Raw genomic sequence first — 20,857 nt, forward strand, 5'->3', positions numbered from 1 at the left:
TGGAAGGGTTTCATTGGGACAGGAAGAACAAAAAACCAGACAGAGCCAACTTCTTCTAACCATTTAATTTAGTTGGCTATCAAGACCCCCTGGGACTCCCCCCCCCCCCTCCCCCTTTTTTTTCTAGCCCTACTCCCCCCCCCCTTTTTTTCTGTACCCCTCTGATCGTTTTCCTTTACTGGTATGTTATCTACAGGTATTGGCAGCCTTTAGTCAACTGGGCTTCTCGTTTTTCTTTTTGGAGAAGCTTCACTGATATCTACATATCGGTCTTTTATTTGAATATGTGTCTCTTATACCGGTTTTCACAAGGCAGCGTTCGGTTTCTCATTCTGTTCTGTTTTGGTTTTATTATGAACATTCTTTAAATGCACCTTGTTTGGCTGTATTTTTGTTGTCTCACCAGCCATTGTCTACATATTTACCCTGTGTACTTGATGTGGCCTCTGTTGGCAATTCTTGTCTTTCTAACAAGCATACAGCCAATAATCATTTTGTTAAAGTGTTACTAAACCCACAACAGTAAAATCAGTCTGTATATGCAGTAAAGCATGCTGGTTATACTCACTGTGGAATCTAATGGGTTAATCCTTCACACTGTGTAAAAAGGCTGTTTGATCCTGTCTTCTCTGATCCTCCCCTTCTCCTACGGTTCCTAATCCATCTGCTTATAGTACAGAGCTCTAAGAGTCACTTTACACATGCTCAGTTTAGTGTGTATGACTAGAGAGGTTTATTTATTTTTTCTTTGGGAGGGTGCATTTCATCAGCACAGGACCTTCAGTACTGTCCAGACAGAGGGTCAGGGGTTATGCAGCCTCATAGGACAGTCAGAAAATAACTCCTCTTACAAGCTTTAATCAGTGCTCAGCTGGACACTGGTAGAAGTCACAAGACTGCTATATACTGCTGATAAGAAAAGGTATTTAGCAGTTCATATTTACTAAACTAATTGCATTTCCATGTTTTGTGTACTGTGGGAGACCAGATATAGTGAATGCAGGGTCCTGGGTTTAGTAACACTTTAATGAAAAACCTGACAAAAACTCCACCACACTATCTAAACCGAAGCCTTTTTTCATCTGCTTTTTGATATTTTTCTGGGGTAAAATTTAAAGTGGAATTTCAGGCAAATGGCTAAATAGACAGTTGAAATACACAAGCTAACCATTTCATATGCCAAGAGATTTGCAATTCTATTCATCTGGTTCAGCTTTGCAACCCCCATGACACCTGTTCACCCAAAAAACACATCAGCATTATCATCTTTGCCCAATGATTGAGGAGACTGTTCTGGATGAACTAAAGTTGACTCAGGACATAGTGAGGTACAGAATATTTCTGGCATTGCAGTATGGTAAATCACAAGACTGGCTGGACAGAATTACAATTTCTTTAGCACATAATTCCATATGCACTGTGTGCACAATTATTAGTCAAGTGGGTATTTTGACCAAATCATAATTTTTATGCATATTGTCCAACTCCAAGTTGTATAAACTTGAATGCTTATTGGATCGAGGCATATCAGGTGATGCGTATTTGTGTAATGAGCCAGGGCTTAAAATTTCAAGTCCTGAGCTACTAGCCAGGCCTTAAGAATTACTCGCCACCAGTTGCCCCACCCAACCCCTACCCTTCTACACCCCAAATTCCGCCCCTAAACACGCCCTCATAAATTATTTCATGAAATGACAGTGTTAAATGTTACCCACATTACATCAGGGTCCCCAGAGTCCCCCCACATTACATCAGGGCCTCCAATGTCCCCCTAAACACTCCATCATACTTAGACCATGCACCGCATACAACCATAACCCCCCCATAATCTTTCACTCACAAAACCATAACTCTACCAAGCATATCCTACCTACTATCCAACCCAGCAATACCTCAAATGCTCCATGCTCTACCACCCATAATAACCACATAATCCTGAACCTGACCAAACCGCTCATACATGTAGGTTTACATACAGACACATGTACATACACACAAACAAACAGACACCTGTACACACACACACACAGAAATACACACGCACAGACACATGTACATACACACAGACACATGTACATACACACAAACACGTACACACACACATACATGTACATACACGCAGACACATGTACAGATACACACGTACATACATACACACACACACAGATACATGAACATACATACAAATACACACACACATACAGTCCTATAAAAATTTGCAGTAGTTCGTTACCTTCACTCAGATCTGGGAACTGCACTCTAGGTGGAGGCAGAGAGCACAGCACACACGCCTTCCTTTCTTTCATTTTGCTTAACTATTTAGTAGTTTGACGACTCCCAGTGCGAGTGACAGATCAGGCCCTGCGTTCCGAGCCTCCTCAGCAAGACAGCCCTGAGGACACACTTGCCCCCACTATAATTTCCACTCACCAATGCGAGCAGGCGAGTGGAAATTTCAAGCCCTGAGCAAGGATGTGGTCTAAGGAGATACTATATATAAAAAGGTGTGTGATTATTAGGCAGATTTTTTTCCTCAGGCAAAATAGGCCAAAAAAGAGGTTTAACTGACTCTGAAAAGTCAAAAATTGTAAAAAGTCTTTCAGAGCGATGCACCACTCTTGAAATGGCTAAGATATTGGGGCACGATCACAGAATCATCAAACATTTTGTTGCAATTAGTCAACAGGGTCACAAGAAACACTAGTTTGACCTTTTCGGGTTAAAGATGGACTCAAAATCAACTCCCAATCCTACTGCCAGCTTTTATAAGTCACTTTCTTCAAGCAGTGGTACAGAATAAAGTTTGCATCTTTCAAGAAGACCATGATATTTATGCAAGACCATGCTCCATCACATGCATCAAAATATTCCACTGCGTGGCTAGCCAATAAAGGCCTTAAAACATGAAAGAATAATGACATGGCCCTCTTCCATACCTGACCTAAACCCTATTGAGAACTTGTGGGCCCTTTGTAAACGGGAGATTTACGGTGAAGGAAAAGAGCACACCTATCTGAACAGTATCTGAGAGGCTGCAATTGCTGCTGCACAAAAAGTTGATTATCAACAGTTCAAGAAACTGACAGACTCCATGAATGGAAGGCTTGTGACTGTTATTGAAAAGAAAGGTGGCTATATTGGTCACTGATTTTTGATTTCTTTTTTCAGTAAATTTTGACAATAGCAAATTACAAGCAAAATTCAGGAACCCACAGAATACATTTAGAATTGGTAGTTGTGAGTTACTATGCTTTGCTTGGTCCTATTTTGCCTCACTGACTAAGCCTGACAGTAAATACCCACATATAATCTGAAAAACAGAAATAAAATAAGCAATTCCTGTTTTCTGGCAGAAGAAGACAAAGATACTTAGTGCAGATTAACAATGCACAAATGCATTCATTATTTTAGAGATATTTCAAATAAATATTTTAACTTCAAATAAATATTCTGTTAGCTCCAACGACTTAATCTTGCGTTTAGTCCAAACATAAGAATAGAAGTGCTGGTGTATTTAAATAATGAATAAACATTTTAGAGCTCATTTTACCTTCAGGTGGAGGGGGAGGGAACTCCTCAAAATCTGAATTTTCCAGACTTCCCATCCTCCTGGGTGTTTCAGTTTTTCAGCATGAAATGCCATCCTGTCATTAAATAAATGCAATGGTTATGTTGGATCATGTTATTTATTTCAGAATATGTATACAGGGCATACAATAGATCTATTAAAATGATGCTTGTGTATCAAAAATGGTCATATGGCAAAATAATACAGTACATATAATACATAATCACAGCAATAATATAAAAACCTATTTACATAGAATCTATGATATGCCAGAAATACACTCAGTTCCTAAATCCTGTTGGGGCTGGCAACGAACAACCTTTTTGTAGGCTGAGTAGTGTCAGCCCTGACCCACTGTTGTTTGCTAAACTACACAGCCACTTCAACTCTCAAATCTCTTCAACATAAAGCCCAAACACCCAGTAATCCAAGACAGACGTTGCAAATTGTCAGTACATTTATCAGCAATTTGTAAATATCTGCCAATTTACAAGCTGTCCAGATGATTTATTTGCAGGTCTGAAGTCAGGCGGGAGTGCAGTGACATCATAGGGCCTTTTATGAATCACAGCAGCCGAGACAGGAGGGGTAGCCGGAGCACAGGACTCAGGAGCGGGAGGACTCGGGACTGTCACTGGAGGACTCTGGAGGAGAAAAGGAGACAAACCGAACAACAAATAGCAGAGTTCCATTGGACCAATAGCTGACTGTTCTTCGCTCACCTTTGGTACCAATACGATTCATTTGTAGGAGCTAAACTCCTATGCCACTTGGTAATGATGCCCATAAACCTTAGCAATGATAGATTCCGTGGAGCAGCATCAGATTTAATGGAAATGTCCATCGTTTTTTGCACGAAATGCAGGCATGGCAGCCCACTAAAATGAATGGGCTGCCGTGTCCACACAAACGCAGGCCGCAAACCTGCACAAATGTAAACCTAAGATTAAAGAGCAGCAGGAGTTTGGAATCATTCTAATAAGAGTGCTGAGTGTCATCCTCCGAAGACAGTAGCGCCAGACTTTGATACTTCTTTGCAGGTAAAGAAAACAAACTTGACAGGAGGTGGTAAAGAGGAGCCGCCAGAGCCAAGCCTCTCCAACTGTTTTTGACTGCTTGCCTCTGCTGCATACGAGCAAGAAATAGAGGAGCTTGGAGGAGGTCAGCTCAGTGACAGCTTCCAGCCAGACAGGTGGGGAGGGCCACTGATGTATGAGGGAGTAAATAATACACTAAGGTTAGGGGGTACACTGATAAAAAGTTTCCCCCTTATATCAGTAACCCCCCAGTATGTTAGTGTATTCACTCTCCATAAGGTGGTATGTGGTCAGAGTCAACCCAACCTCAGAGTTCCTGGGGTTCCCCATTAAATCAGAGTCCTCAGAGTTCCCCTTTACATCAGAGTCAGTGCAACTGACTCCAGCTCTTATGGAAAGGGAAATACTGCAGATCCGATTGTAAAAGTGGAAACGCTGATGTAAAGGGGAGCGCTGTGGACTCTGTTGTGGGGGGGGGTTGGTGACCAGAGATTACCTTACTTCAAAGTTTCCCTTGATCTGCAGTGTTCTCCTTTACATCAGAGTCTGCAGAGTTCCCCCTTATACTGTCAGGAAGAACTTTGTGGACTGTGATGTAAAGGGGAAGTCTGTTGAGTGTGATGTAAGGGAAAACACTGTGAACTGATATAAAAGGGGAGTTCTGTGGACTGGACTCCTGTGTGTGTTTGGGGAAGGGGGGAGGCTCTGGTGACCAGAGATCCCCTTACATCAGTGTTTCCCTTTACACCAATCCACAGCATTCCCTCCTACATTAGAGTCTTCAGAGCTCCCCTTTACATCAGAGTCCATAGTGTCCCCATTACATCAGGGCCTGCAGAGTTTAATTAATCTGCCAGATTAATTTTAACCTAACCTTCAAGTAAAAGGAGAAATGTGTTTTTTGTTATACCTTAAAGTGTTGCTAAACCCACAACAGTACAATCAGTCTGTATATGCAGTAAAGCATGCTTGTTATACCTCACTGTGGAAACTAAGGGCTTAATCCTCTGTATTGTGTAAAAGCCCATTTGATCCTGCCGTCTCTGATCCTCCCCGTCTTCCAGTGTCCCCCTCTTATCTCCTGATAAGACATTGTGTGGAGTGACTCTGCACATGCTTAGTCTGGTGTGTATTGCTAGAGAGGCTTTTTTATTTTTTTTCTTGGAGAGTGCATGTGATCAGCACAGGGCCAATTAGCACTGTCCAGACAGTGGTCAGGGGTTTTTCATCCTCCTAGAGCAAAATTAAAACTTCTCTTGCAAGCTTTAACCAGTGCTCTGCTGGATACTGACAGAAGTCACAAGACTGTTCTAACTGCTGATTAGAAAAGGTATTTAGCAGTTTATATTTACTAAAATAATTTCACTTCCATCTTCTGTGTACTGTGGGAGACCAGATATAGTGAATGCAGGGTCCTGGGTTTAATAACACTTTAAGCACATTGCTAATAGCACTAGCTACATGTTTGTAGCTTAAAATATTGATATTTGCAATGAAAACTGTCAGTAAGAAAGGTGGTTCTGTCAGTAAAGTTTTGGTGCCGTGTCAGTCAGTTTCATTTCTGGAGGTTGGCAACCATAGTCCAAGATAAGAACTAGGAGGTTTCTTTGAGATACCACAGGAAGTCTGCAGGAGATACAGGACAGATTTAAATGTCTGACAAAACAGTTTTTTTTTTGCGCTTATCAAACAGATATAACAAAATGCTTCTGACAATATATTAAACAGATGAAAGGGGAGTAAATAAGAAAAGTTCAATGTTGAGGTGCACATACACTTTAATCAAAGCGCTGTAGTAACTTTACTGCATAAATATTTAGAGGGAAGACTTGATATGTTTGCATACATATCTTCTGTTCCCAAATATAAATACTGTATATCATATAAAGGTTTCCATAATATAAAAGGTGTTAAAAGAATGTCCATACAAGCTGGTTCTAACAAAGTAGATTTATTTTTAATAAATGTATTTCTAAACATACAAAGTATAAATAACTACTTGTAAAATATTCTTCAGGAGAGTAACCTCTACTTTTTAAGATCAATTTAGGATTTAGCATTTTCTACCTGATAGAGCAAATTGGACTGCATTTCAAAAAGGTATTTTTACTGTCAACCACAAGTGTAGAGTTCTGAGGATACAATATGTTTGTTTGTTTTTTTTGGCTGCAGAATGCAAGAGGGCCTATAAAAATGCTGAATGAATGTCGAAAACATTTGCCCAGTTGTCACCGTATTCTACATAATAGGTTGATATCCTATGATCTTTCCTGACATACAGTTGGGAAAATACTGCATTATGGCCACCAGATGGAGCTGATGATCATAGGAAAGCAACATATGAAGCAAAATACGGTCAGAATTTGTGATTGCTGAGAGAAATCGTGTGCCTTTCATTCTTTGAATATAATATAAATAGATCCCAAAGTCTTTCAACCTATGAATTAGTGAGTTACATGTTCCGAAGTAATGTGGTATACACAGCAAGTATTATATACAACACATGTTCTCTGCAGCTAAATTTCCCTCTCCCTATCACATGCCTGCCCATGCTCCTTACACCTAATAGCAGATATTTTACATAGTGCACTCTGTCATACGCTGAAGGAGAGGAATGCAGAGATGTAGCTCTCCAGCCAAATAATCACAGTGACCGCAGGCAGCAGGATGGACAAATGTATAGGCTTCACTGCTCCACAAATCCTTAGAAAAATTCTGTCCAGCCAAAGCAAAAACTTTGATCCCTGTGCCAACATCATGGTTTGGATATCCTTTCCCCTTGAATGACTGTATGTTTGCACTGCAGCATCAGTTTCTTGGCAAACAGAAGTCAGTATTACATGAACGAGCATGTTGGGTGATGTGACTGCTTGGCTGCTGACATGCAGCTAGCCTACTTTTGCTTCTCCATATTCTGGAGTAAACAGTATGTCAGGCATGGACTGAAATCCAGATTGAGCCAAGCCCATCCCAGGCTTCCTGTCTGTAACTCCATAGACACACAATCCTCACTCTGCAGAGCAGTGACTGTGCAACAACTTCAGTAAAGTTTAAATGCGGTCTACAGTGCCAGAGGAAGGAGAAGGGACAGTCCACTGTACTCTTCCAGAGTCAGACAAAGAGCGTTGATGTGATATACACCATTAACCCGTCCTGGGAAGGAAGCCCTAGTTTTCCAGCTGCTATTGAACCTACATCACCAAGATTTATCCAGTCACACTAGTAGCATTTAAGAATATATTTGGTATTTTTTGCTGTTTAATCAGAATATTTATATCTGATGTATGGACAGCTTTAATTGTCCAAATATCTGATAATTATTGTACATGTTTTACATACATACCAATTGTACTCATCAAAAATGTGGAGCAGGCAGCCATGCAAGGCAATTTTTTAGACCCTCTGTCAGGTTTGTATTGCTGTCTGACCCCTTGCTGGAGAGATTCACCTCTCTGTTAACCATTGTCACCAAGACAGAAAGTGAGGGTAAATCTAAAACGTTACTAGAGGCAGGGCCATGGATAAGGGGGTACCACCAGTACTGTACAGGGCCCAGGCAACTGGGTGAATCTGATGTGGGCAGGGAGGGTGATCAACACAGTGGGTGGGCTATTACTGGCACCGATCTCCTGTATGGCTCCCTCGCAGGTGAAAGCTGGCTTCTTCTCCTTTCCCTCCCGATGGCTTTCAGCTGCTGCAGACAGAGCCATACAGGGGATCAGTTCCAGTAATAGACCCCCCCCCTGCTCCAAACCCATCACCCTTCCTGTGCCCTATACGTTTCCCTCTGCTACCCAGGCCCCCCACCCCACAGTGCTGCCTGCTTCCCTCCTCTCCTCACCAGCAGCTGCAAGCACACAATAGGATCTTTCATGCTGGAGAGTGGGGTAGAGTCAAGTAAATATGTCACATTTATCAGCCCTTTCCTGAATGAACACGAGTGATCCCTACCGATCACTCACTGTGTTCATTCATAACTGAAGCATAGTGAACTGTGTTTTGTTTTTGTTTTGTTTTTTTGGGGGGGTGGGGTTGTTGGGTTGACTGTATGGGGCCCCGTAGTTTCTAACAGCAACCCTGACTAGAGGTGAGGTAAAATCCTATATCAGAGACACTCTGTAACCTCTCATTTCCTGCTATGTCTCAAGGAGAGAGCAATCTAACCCTTCCCTGCTTTACCACTATTTAATAAAATAAAAAAAGTTTTGGCTTTACCTATACTTTAGGGACTTTCTTTCTTAGACATACAAAAAATATTCTTGTATTGCCTTTTGATTCTAGTTTACCTTTGCTACTAGCAGCTTATGCTATGCCACTGTAGGGACAAGCTTTTCCTACCTATCAACCTTCTGTTTCAAGACAGAACCCTAGTGAGCAAAAATGGCCCTTTCACTGGAGAGGAGAACAGTAGGTGATTAGGGCTTCGTTATGAGAGGGTACATGTTAAATTGGCCATACACTAATAGATTATTTTGGTCCAGCTTGCAGGCAACTAAATAGATTTATTTATTTCAGGTACTTGTATAGCACCGTCAATTTGCGCAGCGCTTTACATATATATTGAACATTCACATCAGTCCCTAACCCTCAAAGGGCGTACAATCTAAGGTCCCTAACTCACATTCATACTAGGGTTCTTCCATCTATACTATAGAGTGTAGATAGACAAATTCCCCCGACAGGCTCTAGTATTCTGACAACCGCTACCTCCAGCAAAAAAAGGGGGGTGAAAAGAAATTCACAAGAAAAGCGGTTACATCATGGACAGAAATCGATACCCAAAAATGTATCAAAAATTATGCTTTATTGCAAATAATGCACATGTTAGACATTTAGGTAAATACCACAGTTAGCCATCACCACAAAATGAGACAATACCAAAAAGTATGACTTAAAACAAAAAATTGTTAAAAGAAAGACGTCATGACCGGCCATGAGTACAGTTGTGCTATAAAGATAATGACACTAGGTCTAGTGTATATACAGCACAGGCACATTGGAAACACCGCCATATAGTGGATGTACACAAAAATTGTAACCATAAAAGGCTAGGCATCAAATATGCAAATATAGAAACATTGGCACCAGAATAACATGGACTGAGGAGCCCGACTATACAATGCTAGTATGCTAGTGACTGATTCAAATCAGGGCAAGGATCCATAAAAGACATATGCAGCACAAAAATTGATTGCTAATATAAGCACCAATGAACTGATGATGTGATGTATTGACACACATTTTCATGCAGAAAAATATAGCTTTCTCAACAGGGATGAGTGGTTCTTGACTAATGAGTTGACAATAATGTCCAGAGATAACACTTAGGGAAAAACTTTATGACAATAGTGACTTCTCCATATGACATCCGTCATCTGTAGTTGAAATGGCAGGGCCCTGCCAGTGTAATATAGGGATTCTTCACCACCAGCATGCGGACTAGATGTCTCCCTTATTATACAGGTGAAACTAAAAAAATTTGAATATCGTGCAAAAGTTCATTTATTTCAGTAATGCAACTTAAAAGGTGAAACTAATATATGAGATAGACTCATTACATGCAAAGCAAGATAGTTCAAGTTGTGATTTGTCATAATTGTGATGATTATGGCTTACAGCTCATGAAAACCCCAAATCCACAATCTCAGAAATTTAGAATATTGTGAAAAGGTGCAATATTCTAGGCTCAAAGTGTCCCACTCTAATCAGCTAATTAAGCCATAACACCTGCAAAAGGGTTCCTGAGCCTTTAAATGGTCTCTCAGTCTGGTTCAGTAGTAATCACAATCATGGGAAAGACTGCTGACCTGACAGTTGTGCAGAAAACCATCAATGACACCCTCCATAAGGAGGGAAAGCCTCAAAAGGTAATTCCAAAAGAAGTAGGATGTTCCCAAAGTTCTGTATCAAAGCACATTAATAGAAAGTTATGTGGAAGGGAAAAGTGTGGAAGAAAAAGGTGCACAAGCAGCTGGGATGACCGCAGCCTGGAGAGGATTATCAGGAAAAGGCCATTCAAAAATGTTGGGGACTTTCACAAGGAGTGGACTGAGGCTGGAGTCAGTGCATCAAGAGCCACCACACACAGACGGATCCTGGAAATGGGCTTCAAATGTTGTATTCCTCTTGTCAAGCCGCTCCTGAACAACAAACGTCAGAAGCGTCTTACCTGGGCTAAAGAAAAACAGACCTGGTCTGTTGTTCAGTGGTCCAAAGTCCTCTTTTCTGATGAGAGCAACTTTTGCATCTCATTTGTAAACCGAGGACCCAGAGTATGGAGGAAGAAGGAGAGGCACACACTGCAAGATGCTTGATGTCCAGTGTAAAGTTTCCAGTCTGTGTTGATTTGGGGAGCCATGTCATCTGCTGGTGTTGGTCCACTGTGCTTCATTAAGTCCAGGATCAACGCAGCCGTCTACCAGGAGATTTTGGAGCACTTCATGCTTCCTTCCGCAGACGAGCTTTATGGGGATGCTGACTTCATTTTCCAGCAGGACTTGGCACCTGCACACACTGCCAAAAGCACCAAAATCTGGTTCAATGACCGTGGGATTACTGTGCTTGATTGGTCAGCAAACTCGCCTGACCTGAACCCCATAGAGAATCTATGGGGCATTGCCACGAGAAAGATGAGACATGAGACCGAACAATGCAGAAGAGCTGAAGGCCGCTATTGAAGCATCCTGGTCTTCCATAACACCTCAGCAGTGCCACAGGCTGATAGCTTCCATGCCACGGCGCATTGAGGCAATAATTGCTGCAAAAGGGGCCCAAACCAAGTAGTGAGTACATATGCATGCTTATACTTTTCAGAGGTTCGATATTGTTCTATGTACAATTCTTGTTTTATTGATTGCATGTAATATTCCAATTTTCTGAGATTTTGGATTTGGGGTTTTCATGAGCTGTAAGCCATAATCATCACAATTATGACAAGTCATGGCTTGAACTATCTTGCTTTGCATGTAATCAGTCTATCTCATATATTAGTTTCACCTTTTAAGTTGCATTACTGAAATAAATGAACTTTTGCACGATATTCAAATTTTTCGAGTTTCACCTGTGTATCTAATGTAAAGAGAAGGATATCCATGCTGTATAATGAAAGTTGTCCCCATCCTGTAGCGAATAAGTGACATGAAAGACAGTCAATGTGGTAGTCACTAGGTATATCAAATATTGACAACCATAAAGCCATAATTACTTTTCTGCGAAAGCAGTGTTCCACTCACCACCTGTTCAATGAGTAAAGAACGGTGCATAGTAACTCTCTTCACCTCTTCAGGGAAGCCTACCCCACCCTTACCTAACATCCATCCTCCTTCATTCCTCCTACCACTCCATCCCCCACAGCCACTTCCTCCTGTACCACTACCCCCTCCCTCCTAGATTGTAAGCTCGAAAGAGTAGGGCCCTCTAACCCCTCCTGTGCTGTTTGTTGTTGCTGTACTGTTTCATGTATTGTCCCCCTCCTCTATTGTACAGCGCTGAGCAAACCCTTTGGCACTATATAAACTCGATGTAATAATAATAATAATAATCTCTCATTATAGGATTCAAGTCCAGAGTCCCGGAGGCAGCCGCCAGCATTGGGACTATGGACACACAGGCTCTGCTTCCATCCTGGTACATGTGCAGATTGAAGAGCGCCCAGCAAGAGCGTGTATTTCCGTGTCCCCTGCAGGACTAGGTGGTATGGTGCCCATGCGCCTGACCGGTAGTGACGTCACTGACGTCAACCACTACCATCAGCAGCCAGAATACCATAACAGTGCCTTCATCTGATTGAATGCACCCTCTGTTCGGTTAACAATTTTCAGCCTAGCCTCATGGGTTTTTCACTTAACCACCGGAAGATTTACCCCCCTTACTGACCGGGCCATTTTCAGCGACCTGGCATTATGGTATGCGCGATCATGCAACGCTATACTTAAATGAAATTAATGTAACTTTTTCCCCATAAAAAGAGCTGTCTTTTGGTGGTATTTGATCACCTCTGTGTTTATAATTTTTTTGCATTTTAAACATAAAAATACCAATAATTCTGAAAAAAAAAATTTTTTATTTTCTGCAAAAAAACATATCCAATAAAACATTTTTAAAAATCTAATTTCTTCATAAAATGAAGGCAAAAATGTATTCTGCTACATATTTTTGATAAAAAAAATACCAGTAAGCATATATTGATTAGTTTGCGCAAAAGTGCAGCATCTACAAACTGTAGGACATTCACTGGAATTTTTTTAATTTTTTAATACTGGTAATGGCGGCAATCAGCGACTTATAGCAGGACTGCAATATTGCAGCAGACATTTTTACAATAACTGACACTTTGTGGGAACCAGTGACACGAATACACTGATCAGTGCTAAAAATATGCACTGACACTGTACTAATGACATTGCCAGGGAAGGGGAGAAACATCTAGGGTGATCAAAGGGTTAACTGTGTGCCTAGCTATGTGTTTGGTGTACACTAGGTGGGGTGCTTTTACTAGGGGAAATGAAGGATCATGTTCCCAGTTTTGCAGGGACACACGATCTTTCACCCCTATACCCCACCCCACACACACACCAGAACAGAGCTCTGCCTGGTTTAAAACAGGCAGAGCTCTGTTCCGTCTCCTGCCCAGGAACCATTCACCAACACTCGTAGAGTTGTAACAGCAGAAGCGATCCGTCAGTGAAGCGCATGCTATGGTGGAAGTGCAAAATTATATATATATACAGGTGATTTTGCACAGGAGGGTTGCCCTTTAGCAGTGAAACTGCTATAGGGCAGACCTTAAGTTTAAAGCATTGGTGAGAGGGGGCTACCAGGGCCACATGTCAGACAGTTCATTAGTCACAATTTGAAAGGGCCACATCACCAAGTATAGAAGGTTTTCTAGCTAAGACACATTGAGATGCTTGCTCTGACTAAGGACTTTTAATTTAAAATATTTTAAATCTGGGGATTTGGTAAAGTCCTTTTACTTACCCTATCCTTCTCTTCTGCAGGCTATTTTGTGCTGCTAGACCAGTCCATCCCTACAGCCTCTCCTCCCCTGAATTCTTGCAGGCCAAAGTCCTCTGAAGTCATCAAGACTGATGCATTTGACATGAGGAGATAAATGAGTAGTTAACCATTGCAGGCACAATCCCCCTGTAAGGGAGGGCTCTTAGGTTCCCTAGAGTTGGTCTTTAAATGAGATTCATTTTACCCTATACTGTGTGTGCTATACCTCCGTTTTAGAAAATAAAGTGTATTCATTTCCTAGGTACTCATCACATCATCATACTTTGAGGCAAATGGCCTTCTGCCACAGTGACATCACTTAATCCCAGTAAAAACATCTGCTTACATGCTGTTTAGATGACACATATTAATAAAATTAAGACAGCATGGAGATCAAAATTAGTAGAATATAATATAAAATGAGCCAAGGAATGAGGAGAATCAGTTCTGAAGAGCACCTTCTCTCATTGCTCTTGTTGTTTGCACATTTCTAAATTTAACTGTATATGAAGAGACAAAAGGAGGGCGCACAGGCCTAGTGCATTACCTTTAAAAATTAGATTTATTGATAAAAAGTAAAATACTCACAAGAGAACTAAAATCAAATGGAAAGCATGTCACAAGAGATGCAGTGTGGTCCAAAACCCCTGAAGGTAGTCTGGTGGAGGACTGTAGACATCTGGATAGCTGACGCATTTTGAGGATGTACCTCTTCCTCAGAGCATATCATTTCTAAATTTAATGTTATGACACATTGATTTAAATTTTCTAACCCAGTGGTCTCCAAACTGTGGATGTTTGTTTGCCGTTTTTCAGCCCCTAGGACACTATTCCTCTCATTGCCACCAATGATAGGGCATGATGTCTCCTGCTGACACCAGTGAGGGGGCACTATTCCTCCCACTAGTACCAACGATGGAGCACTATTTCTCCTCCATGAACACCAACAATGGGGCAGAGTGTCTTCCACTGACACCAACAGTGGGGCACTATTTCTCTTATAGATATAAACGATTGAGCACTATTTCTCCCACTGATGCCTACGATGGGGCACTATTTCTCCTCCTACTGACTGCCAGCTCTATGTAATTTATTTCCACTGACCACCAAGGCTGAAACACTATCTACTCCCATTGATGATTGGCAATTTCTACTCCAAATGGCCACAGTCCACCCTCCTCCAAAGTATGAAGGACAGCAAACTGGCCCTTTGTTTAGAAACCCTGTTCAAACCTAAAGATAGGCAGAATATCAGGACCAACCTGAGAAAGTGATTTCTAAAAGAATCAGACCTGGACTTTCACATTGGCAAATAAAAGTATGACATTTTACACTTAGGAGTTGATTTACTAAAAGGTAAATGAACTGTGCACTTTGCAAAGTGCAGTTGCACTCTGCAAGAGCAGTTGCTCCAGAGTTTAGTAAATGAGTAAAAGCTCTGCTGACATCCATCATCCAATCACGTGCAAGCAAATGAATCAGAGGAGTCCCCATCTGATTAAAGTGCAACTTAAAGCATTTGTAAATCAAATCACTAAAATACATATATAAGCTTTAAGGTGTTAGAGCCCATACATACCACTTGCAGTGTGGTAACGCATAGTGAATGCGTGGGTTACTACACGTTAAACACATTGGTAACGAATAGCACCGTGGCGCTGCCCAACACGTGTCATGTGTGGTGTGTTGTGCTGCAAAAAAATGCAGACTGCCACATTTGATTGTGTGCCAAAGCTCATTTATTTTAAAGGAGCTTCCTACATCAGAGCACTGCAACTTAGCTAAATGTATGAAAATGTATTGCTGCAGCACACCTGTGTTGTGGTGCGATTGGTCCCTAAATAAAATGTTACTTTTTTTTAAGTTAAACTCCGGAATAAGCAAATATTGTCGAACTACAAGAGTTGTGTATATTCTTGCTTCAAATCTTGGTATGCTTTGTGTATTTCTTCTTGATCTGTCACTGCAACTCTCTCTCCTTGTGCAAAGTATACACCTCCTCCTGTAGTTTTCTGCAGGCAGCCTGTAGTGGGTGGGGGTGCCGTGTCCCTCCCAGAGCTCTGCTCTCTGTGCAGGCTATGTACTACAAAGTGATGATGTCACTGCTACTTTTATTTGGTAAAAACTAAATTTGCAAAGACATTTGGTGCAAAAAGGACTGAACTTATATTCTCTGTGGCATTTGAGGAATATTTTTAGTGAAGGGCTTTTCTGATAAAAGTGATCTAGGCACCATCGGTGGTTTCTGGGCTCTACTGTTTTTTTTGGGAACCTGGGAAAGTATGTTATTTTGCTGGTAAGTTTGCTATATTCCAACTTGCTTTAACAGACCAAGCTGCCCAGACAACAGAACAGTATGAGGGTTGAGACAAACTATTTCACACTGACAGGGGTGCTTACAATGGTCAGTTGTTATTAATTTATGTAAATTCTTTATCACGAAAAGAAAAACTTTTACTATAACTGCTTATAAGGTGTGAGTTGAAGTTCAGCTTCAACTTGTTACTCAAGTCCATCTAAATCTGCTAATTCTACCCTCTCCTCACACTGACAATACTGCTGCCCAAGGGTGTCTGCTGTACTACTTCATCCAGAATGCAGACACACTAAGAAAGAAGAGTGTTAGTGGTTGGATCACCAGGTCAAACAAAGGAAAAACACATAAAAAAAAAATAAACAAAGGCAGCCACAACATCTAATGATTAGAAAGCTGTAATATGTTACATTTTTGTTTTGGAGTTCAATGCCTCTCTAATACAGTACCAAACATGAGCTGAATTTTTTTGTAATATTACAGGTGAACCAGCTCTATTGAAACCGTATTTCCTGATGTTACATGAATATGTAATGATTACTCATGAATGGTTTTGTAAGTATTGTTGTTTTCAATTGAAACCAAATAAATCGTATATTGAAAACCGCATGCTGAAACATTTCAAAAGTTGCTTTCTTCTGATTATTATTATTACTACTACTACTACTATTACAGGTACTTATATAGCGCCGTCAATTTACACAGCGCTTTACATATATATTGTACATTCACATCAGTCCCTAACCCTCAAGGGGTGTACACTCTAAAGTCCCTAGCCTACAATCATACATACTAGGGCCAATTTAGACAGGATCCAGTTAACCTACTAGCATGTCTTTGGAGCTTGGGAGGAAACCGGAGTTTAATCTATTTTTTTCTACTGTTATAAGATAACAACTGCCTACCAATTGTACTCCTGCTTTGTCATTTTGCAACATGTAGCCCTTGACCAGGCATGGTCCACCATTCTCATCACCAAGACGACAGTCCAGAACAATAGTTTGCAACTAACACTGGAGTGAGTGCACGTTGACAGAAATGTCTGAAAAAAGTTGGAGGTGATCAGTAGTATGATGTTGATGCAAAAGATGATAAAAAAAAAAGGTGAAAATAGGATTTTTTCAAAAAGGCAAATGTCTATGAATCACAGTGCATTAGGACATTAGGAGACTGTGGTCCCTGTAAAGAAAACTGCAGATAAACAGGTATAACGTATGTAGAAGGATTTGTTTTATCTATGTGTATCACCTGAGGCCAGTAATTTCACTGGGCATTTTAAACTCCTATATGGTTTAAACTCCTATATGGTTTAAACTCCTATATGGTTTAAACTCCTATATGGTTTATGTTTTGTGCACAGACAAAAAAAAAGAAAAAGGATCAGAAGTGCTAGCATAAGATCTATCTATGGATATGTATATTTAAAATCAACCAATTTTGCCTTAAACCGATTTTATTCTCTGCATGGATGCTGGTACATTTAATTTTTCATCTTTTAAGCTTAGACCACATCTGTGCGGGTGGTGCCGCTGCAGGACCTGCACAAATACCTGCAGTCCCACCGCACACACAAAGGAATGCAGGACCCATGGGCGGGTGCCATTAATTCTAATGGCAGGCCGCCCACACTGGAAATCGCAACCATACTGGGAACCGAGGTTTCCGTGTGGGCCACGATTTCCAAAGAAGTGCAGTAAATTCTTCCCTTTATGTCCCGGGACATGGGAGTCCATTCAAATGAATGGGTTCTCGTGCCTGCGCAAATTGCGGCCTTCATGGCAGCAGATATTTGAACTTCGCCTTAGGAAGTTTTGTGGCTGCAGTGAAATCAAAATTCCCAGCCAGACAGTGAAACCTGTGTTATGGCCTAGGGAGAGAGCAATAAACACAAACTACTGTTGAATTGGGTTATTTTAGGTAAAGATGCCAACACAAAATGGAACAAACAGCTGTTCAACTGAGTGATTAACGAGATGATAAATTATATAGGTCTGGACTATGCTTAAGAACAGTTTTACTTTAGGTCTGTGAAAGGTCATATCTGTCCAAGGTCAATGATCAGGTAAGGTTTTCTACCCTCAAAAATAAAACACACACTTTAAACAAGTAAGCACCTGTCTGCTACTAACAGACACATACCAGAATGTTACAGTACTAAGTAGATATAGAATTGAAGGGTCATTTCAAGGAAAGCATTGGATACATGTCAACCCAACTAGTTACTTTGCAAACTACTTGGGCCAGCTCTTGACAATTATAGTCAATAGAGAATAAAATTTCTTTATTGATATTTAGCGGCAAAGTGGCTTAGTGGTTAGCACTTCCGCCTGGCAGTACTAGGGTCGTTGGTATCCCAACCACGGCACCACCTGCCTGCAGTTTGCATGTTCTCCCTGTGCCTGCGTGGGTTTCCCCCGGGTACTCCGGTTTCCTCCCACACTCCAAAGACATGCTGGTAGGTTAATTGGCTCCTGTCTAAATTGTCCATAGTATCTGTATGTATGAATGTGAGTTAGGGACCTTAGATTGCACACCCCTTGAGGGTTAGGGACTGATGTGAATGTACAATATATATATATATATATATATATATATGTAAAGCGCTGCGTAAATTGACGGCGCTATACAAGTACCTAAAATAAATTTATTTATATATCACACACACACACACTATATATATATATATATATATATATATATATATATATATATATATATATATATATATATATATATATATATATATATATATATATATATATATACATACACACACACACACACACACACACACACACACACACACACACACACACACACACACACATACATACATATATACACACACTGTAGATATAAAAAGGTTTTGAATGGAGTTCTACGTTATAGCATTTCTAAAAATAAGCATGACCAAAAAGTTATCAATGCTTTATCAGGAAAGATAGCATGCATTTTAACCCCTTCCTGCCCAGCCATGTGGTCACTTTAATAAGGTTTGTATGCCCAGTGGGGTGGGAAAGATTTGCCGATAATGTGACCACTACGATTGGCTCTCACAGTGGTCACGCGAGCAGGAGCCCTCAGGGCAGAAAGCTCTGCCACCCATGAACGCATATGTGCGGTGTGTGGGCAGTAAAGCCACCCTCTTTGCTGCACATTTACGTTACATGGGTGGTAAGAAGTTAATAACTATAAGCATGGATGCGCTCAGCCACTTGTTATCCCAAAGGATTTACATTTGTTTTGCAAACATAGGGGTCAAATCAGTAAAGCTTACTGCATGCAATATGAAGGTCATGTGAGCCATTTTTCAGAAATTTTACATGAGTCAGTTCATCAAAGTAGAGTAAAATATTGAAAGTGATGTAAATACGCAAAAAAAAAAAAAGCAAAATCATTACAGTCAATTCTCTAAAGAACACACACATTTGGTATTTATCACCTGCCAGTAGTCAGACAGTATTTTTGCAATGTACAAAATAACAAAATGAGGGGTACTGGCCAGTAAGGTAAGATTATACAATGTATCAGAGTGGAAATGTTCTGCCCTGAGCTCAGGAATGAAAATAAATTGTAACATTTCACCCAAGATCGTTCTATGAAACAAAGCACACTGGAATGTTTTCAGTTTCATACTTGTGTGCATTTATTTCTTCCTCTGGTGCAGTGACAGCAAGTAAAAAAAGAAAAAAAAAACCTGCCAAAGAGAACGCTAAGTATAAGTGATAGATATTGCAAAACAACTATTATTTGTGAATCGATTACTATTAAGATAAATACTGCATCAGTTATTTTAACTCAAAAACTCATGCAGTATTTATCTCTTAGTCAATTGACCCCATAATATACTAAATTTATCACAGCCAGCTGTTTATGTGGATAGTAAACAATTGTCCAAGGTACAAACACATGATCCTGTAGAACAGGGGTGTCAAACTGGCCGCCCTACAGCTGTTGCAAAACTACAAGGCCCATCATGCCGCTACCTTTGGGAGTCATGCTTGTCACTGTCAATCTTGCAATGCCTCATGGGACTTGTAGTTTGGCTGGAGGGCTGCCAGTTTGACATCTGTGCTGTAGAATTATAGTTAGACGATGGGGTTTTCGGCTTTGCCACTATTTTGACTTGCTTTCAGAAACTATGTAATGCTTTGGGAGTTTAAAAGGGAAGTTCACTTTTTCTACACTTTTCCCTCCAACCCCCCCTATGTATTCTAGGTTCCTCAGCACATCACATACCACTGCTCAGCTGGTAAAAAAAAAAGGCACTCCTTTTCCCCTCCATATGTGTAGGCTGTGCGCAGCCTGTCAGACTGGGGGAATCTTCATGTGCAGTGTGAATTGAAGCTCTGTTTTCACAGGTAATTGACACAGTAGTTGTTCAGGAGTTTAGGTCAGGTTTAGATCAGGTTCAGGACAGGTTTACATCAGAATCAGGAGAGAAAATCAGTAAAGAACACTACAAAATAAGATCGCACTGACCTTGTGCAACACCTTTAACACATTTTTTGATAAAATGACTTCAAATACTCACAAAAGGTACTTGAAGGAGTAACATACTGTATAAAATACATCACACATTCTGGTAAGGATCAATTCAGGTCTCAAAAATACAAATGATCATATATACAATAGGACTGTTCATTGTTTCAATATCATAAAATAGTTAATGGGTCCAGCCATCTTCCTCAAGGTCCTTAAGGTGATCATCCATATTTTGCAGAACCTGAGGTGATCCTTACTAGGATGGTTGCTGTATTTTATCTGCTGTTCCTTCAAGTACCTTTGTGAGTATTTGAAGTCATTTTATTAATAATTTATTGAAGGTGTTGCACAAGGCCAGTGCACTCTCCCTTTGTTTTATAATATACTGTACACTTTAAAGGCAATCAAATGTTAAAAGAACATACTTATGTTTGTATTGTGCTTCCTATAGCTGTT

At 40.6% G+C, this 20,857-nt stretch overlaps 1 protein-coding gene across 4 annotated transcripts in view; it reads right to left on the reverse strand.

The window, feature by feature from the left end:
* ARHGEF10 (Rho guanine nucleotide exchange factor 10) overlaps positions 1 to 20,857 on the reverse strand; it is a 199,537-nt gene that overhangs the window by 146,434 nt on the left and 32,246 nt on the right. For all 4 annotated transcript variants that reach the window (XM_089679527.1, XM_089679526.1, XM_089679524.1 and 1 more), the window contains exon 2: positions 3,551 to 3,644. In XM_089679527.1, the coding sequence (XP_089535653.1) occupies positions 3,551 to 3,605 (55 nt within the window). In that variant the 5' untranslated portion in view covers positions 3,606 to 3,644. The remainder of the gene's footprint in view (positions 1 to 3,550; positions 3,645 to 20,857) is intronic.

This window comes from Staurois parvus, unplaced genomic scaffold (genome assembly GCF_062004578.1).
Source record: "Staurois parvus isolate SC_StPar_1 unplaced genomic scaffold, SC_StPar_1.0 ptg000226l, whole genome shotgun sequence".
NCBI lineage: Eukaryota > Metazoa > Chordata > Amphibia > Anura > Ranidae > Staurois > Staurois parvus.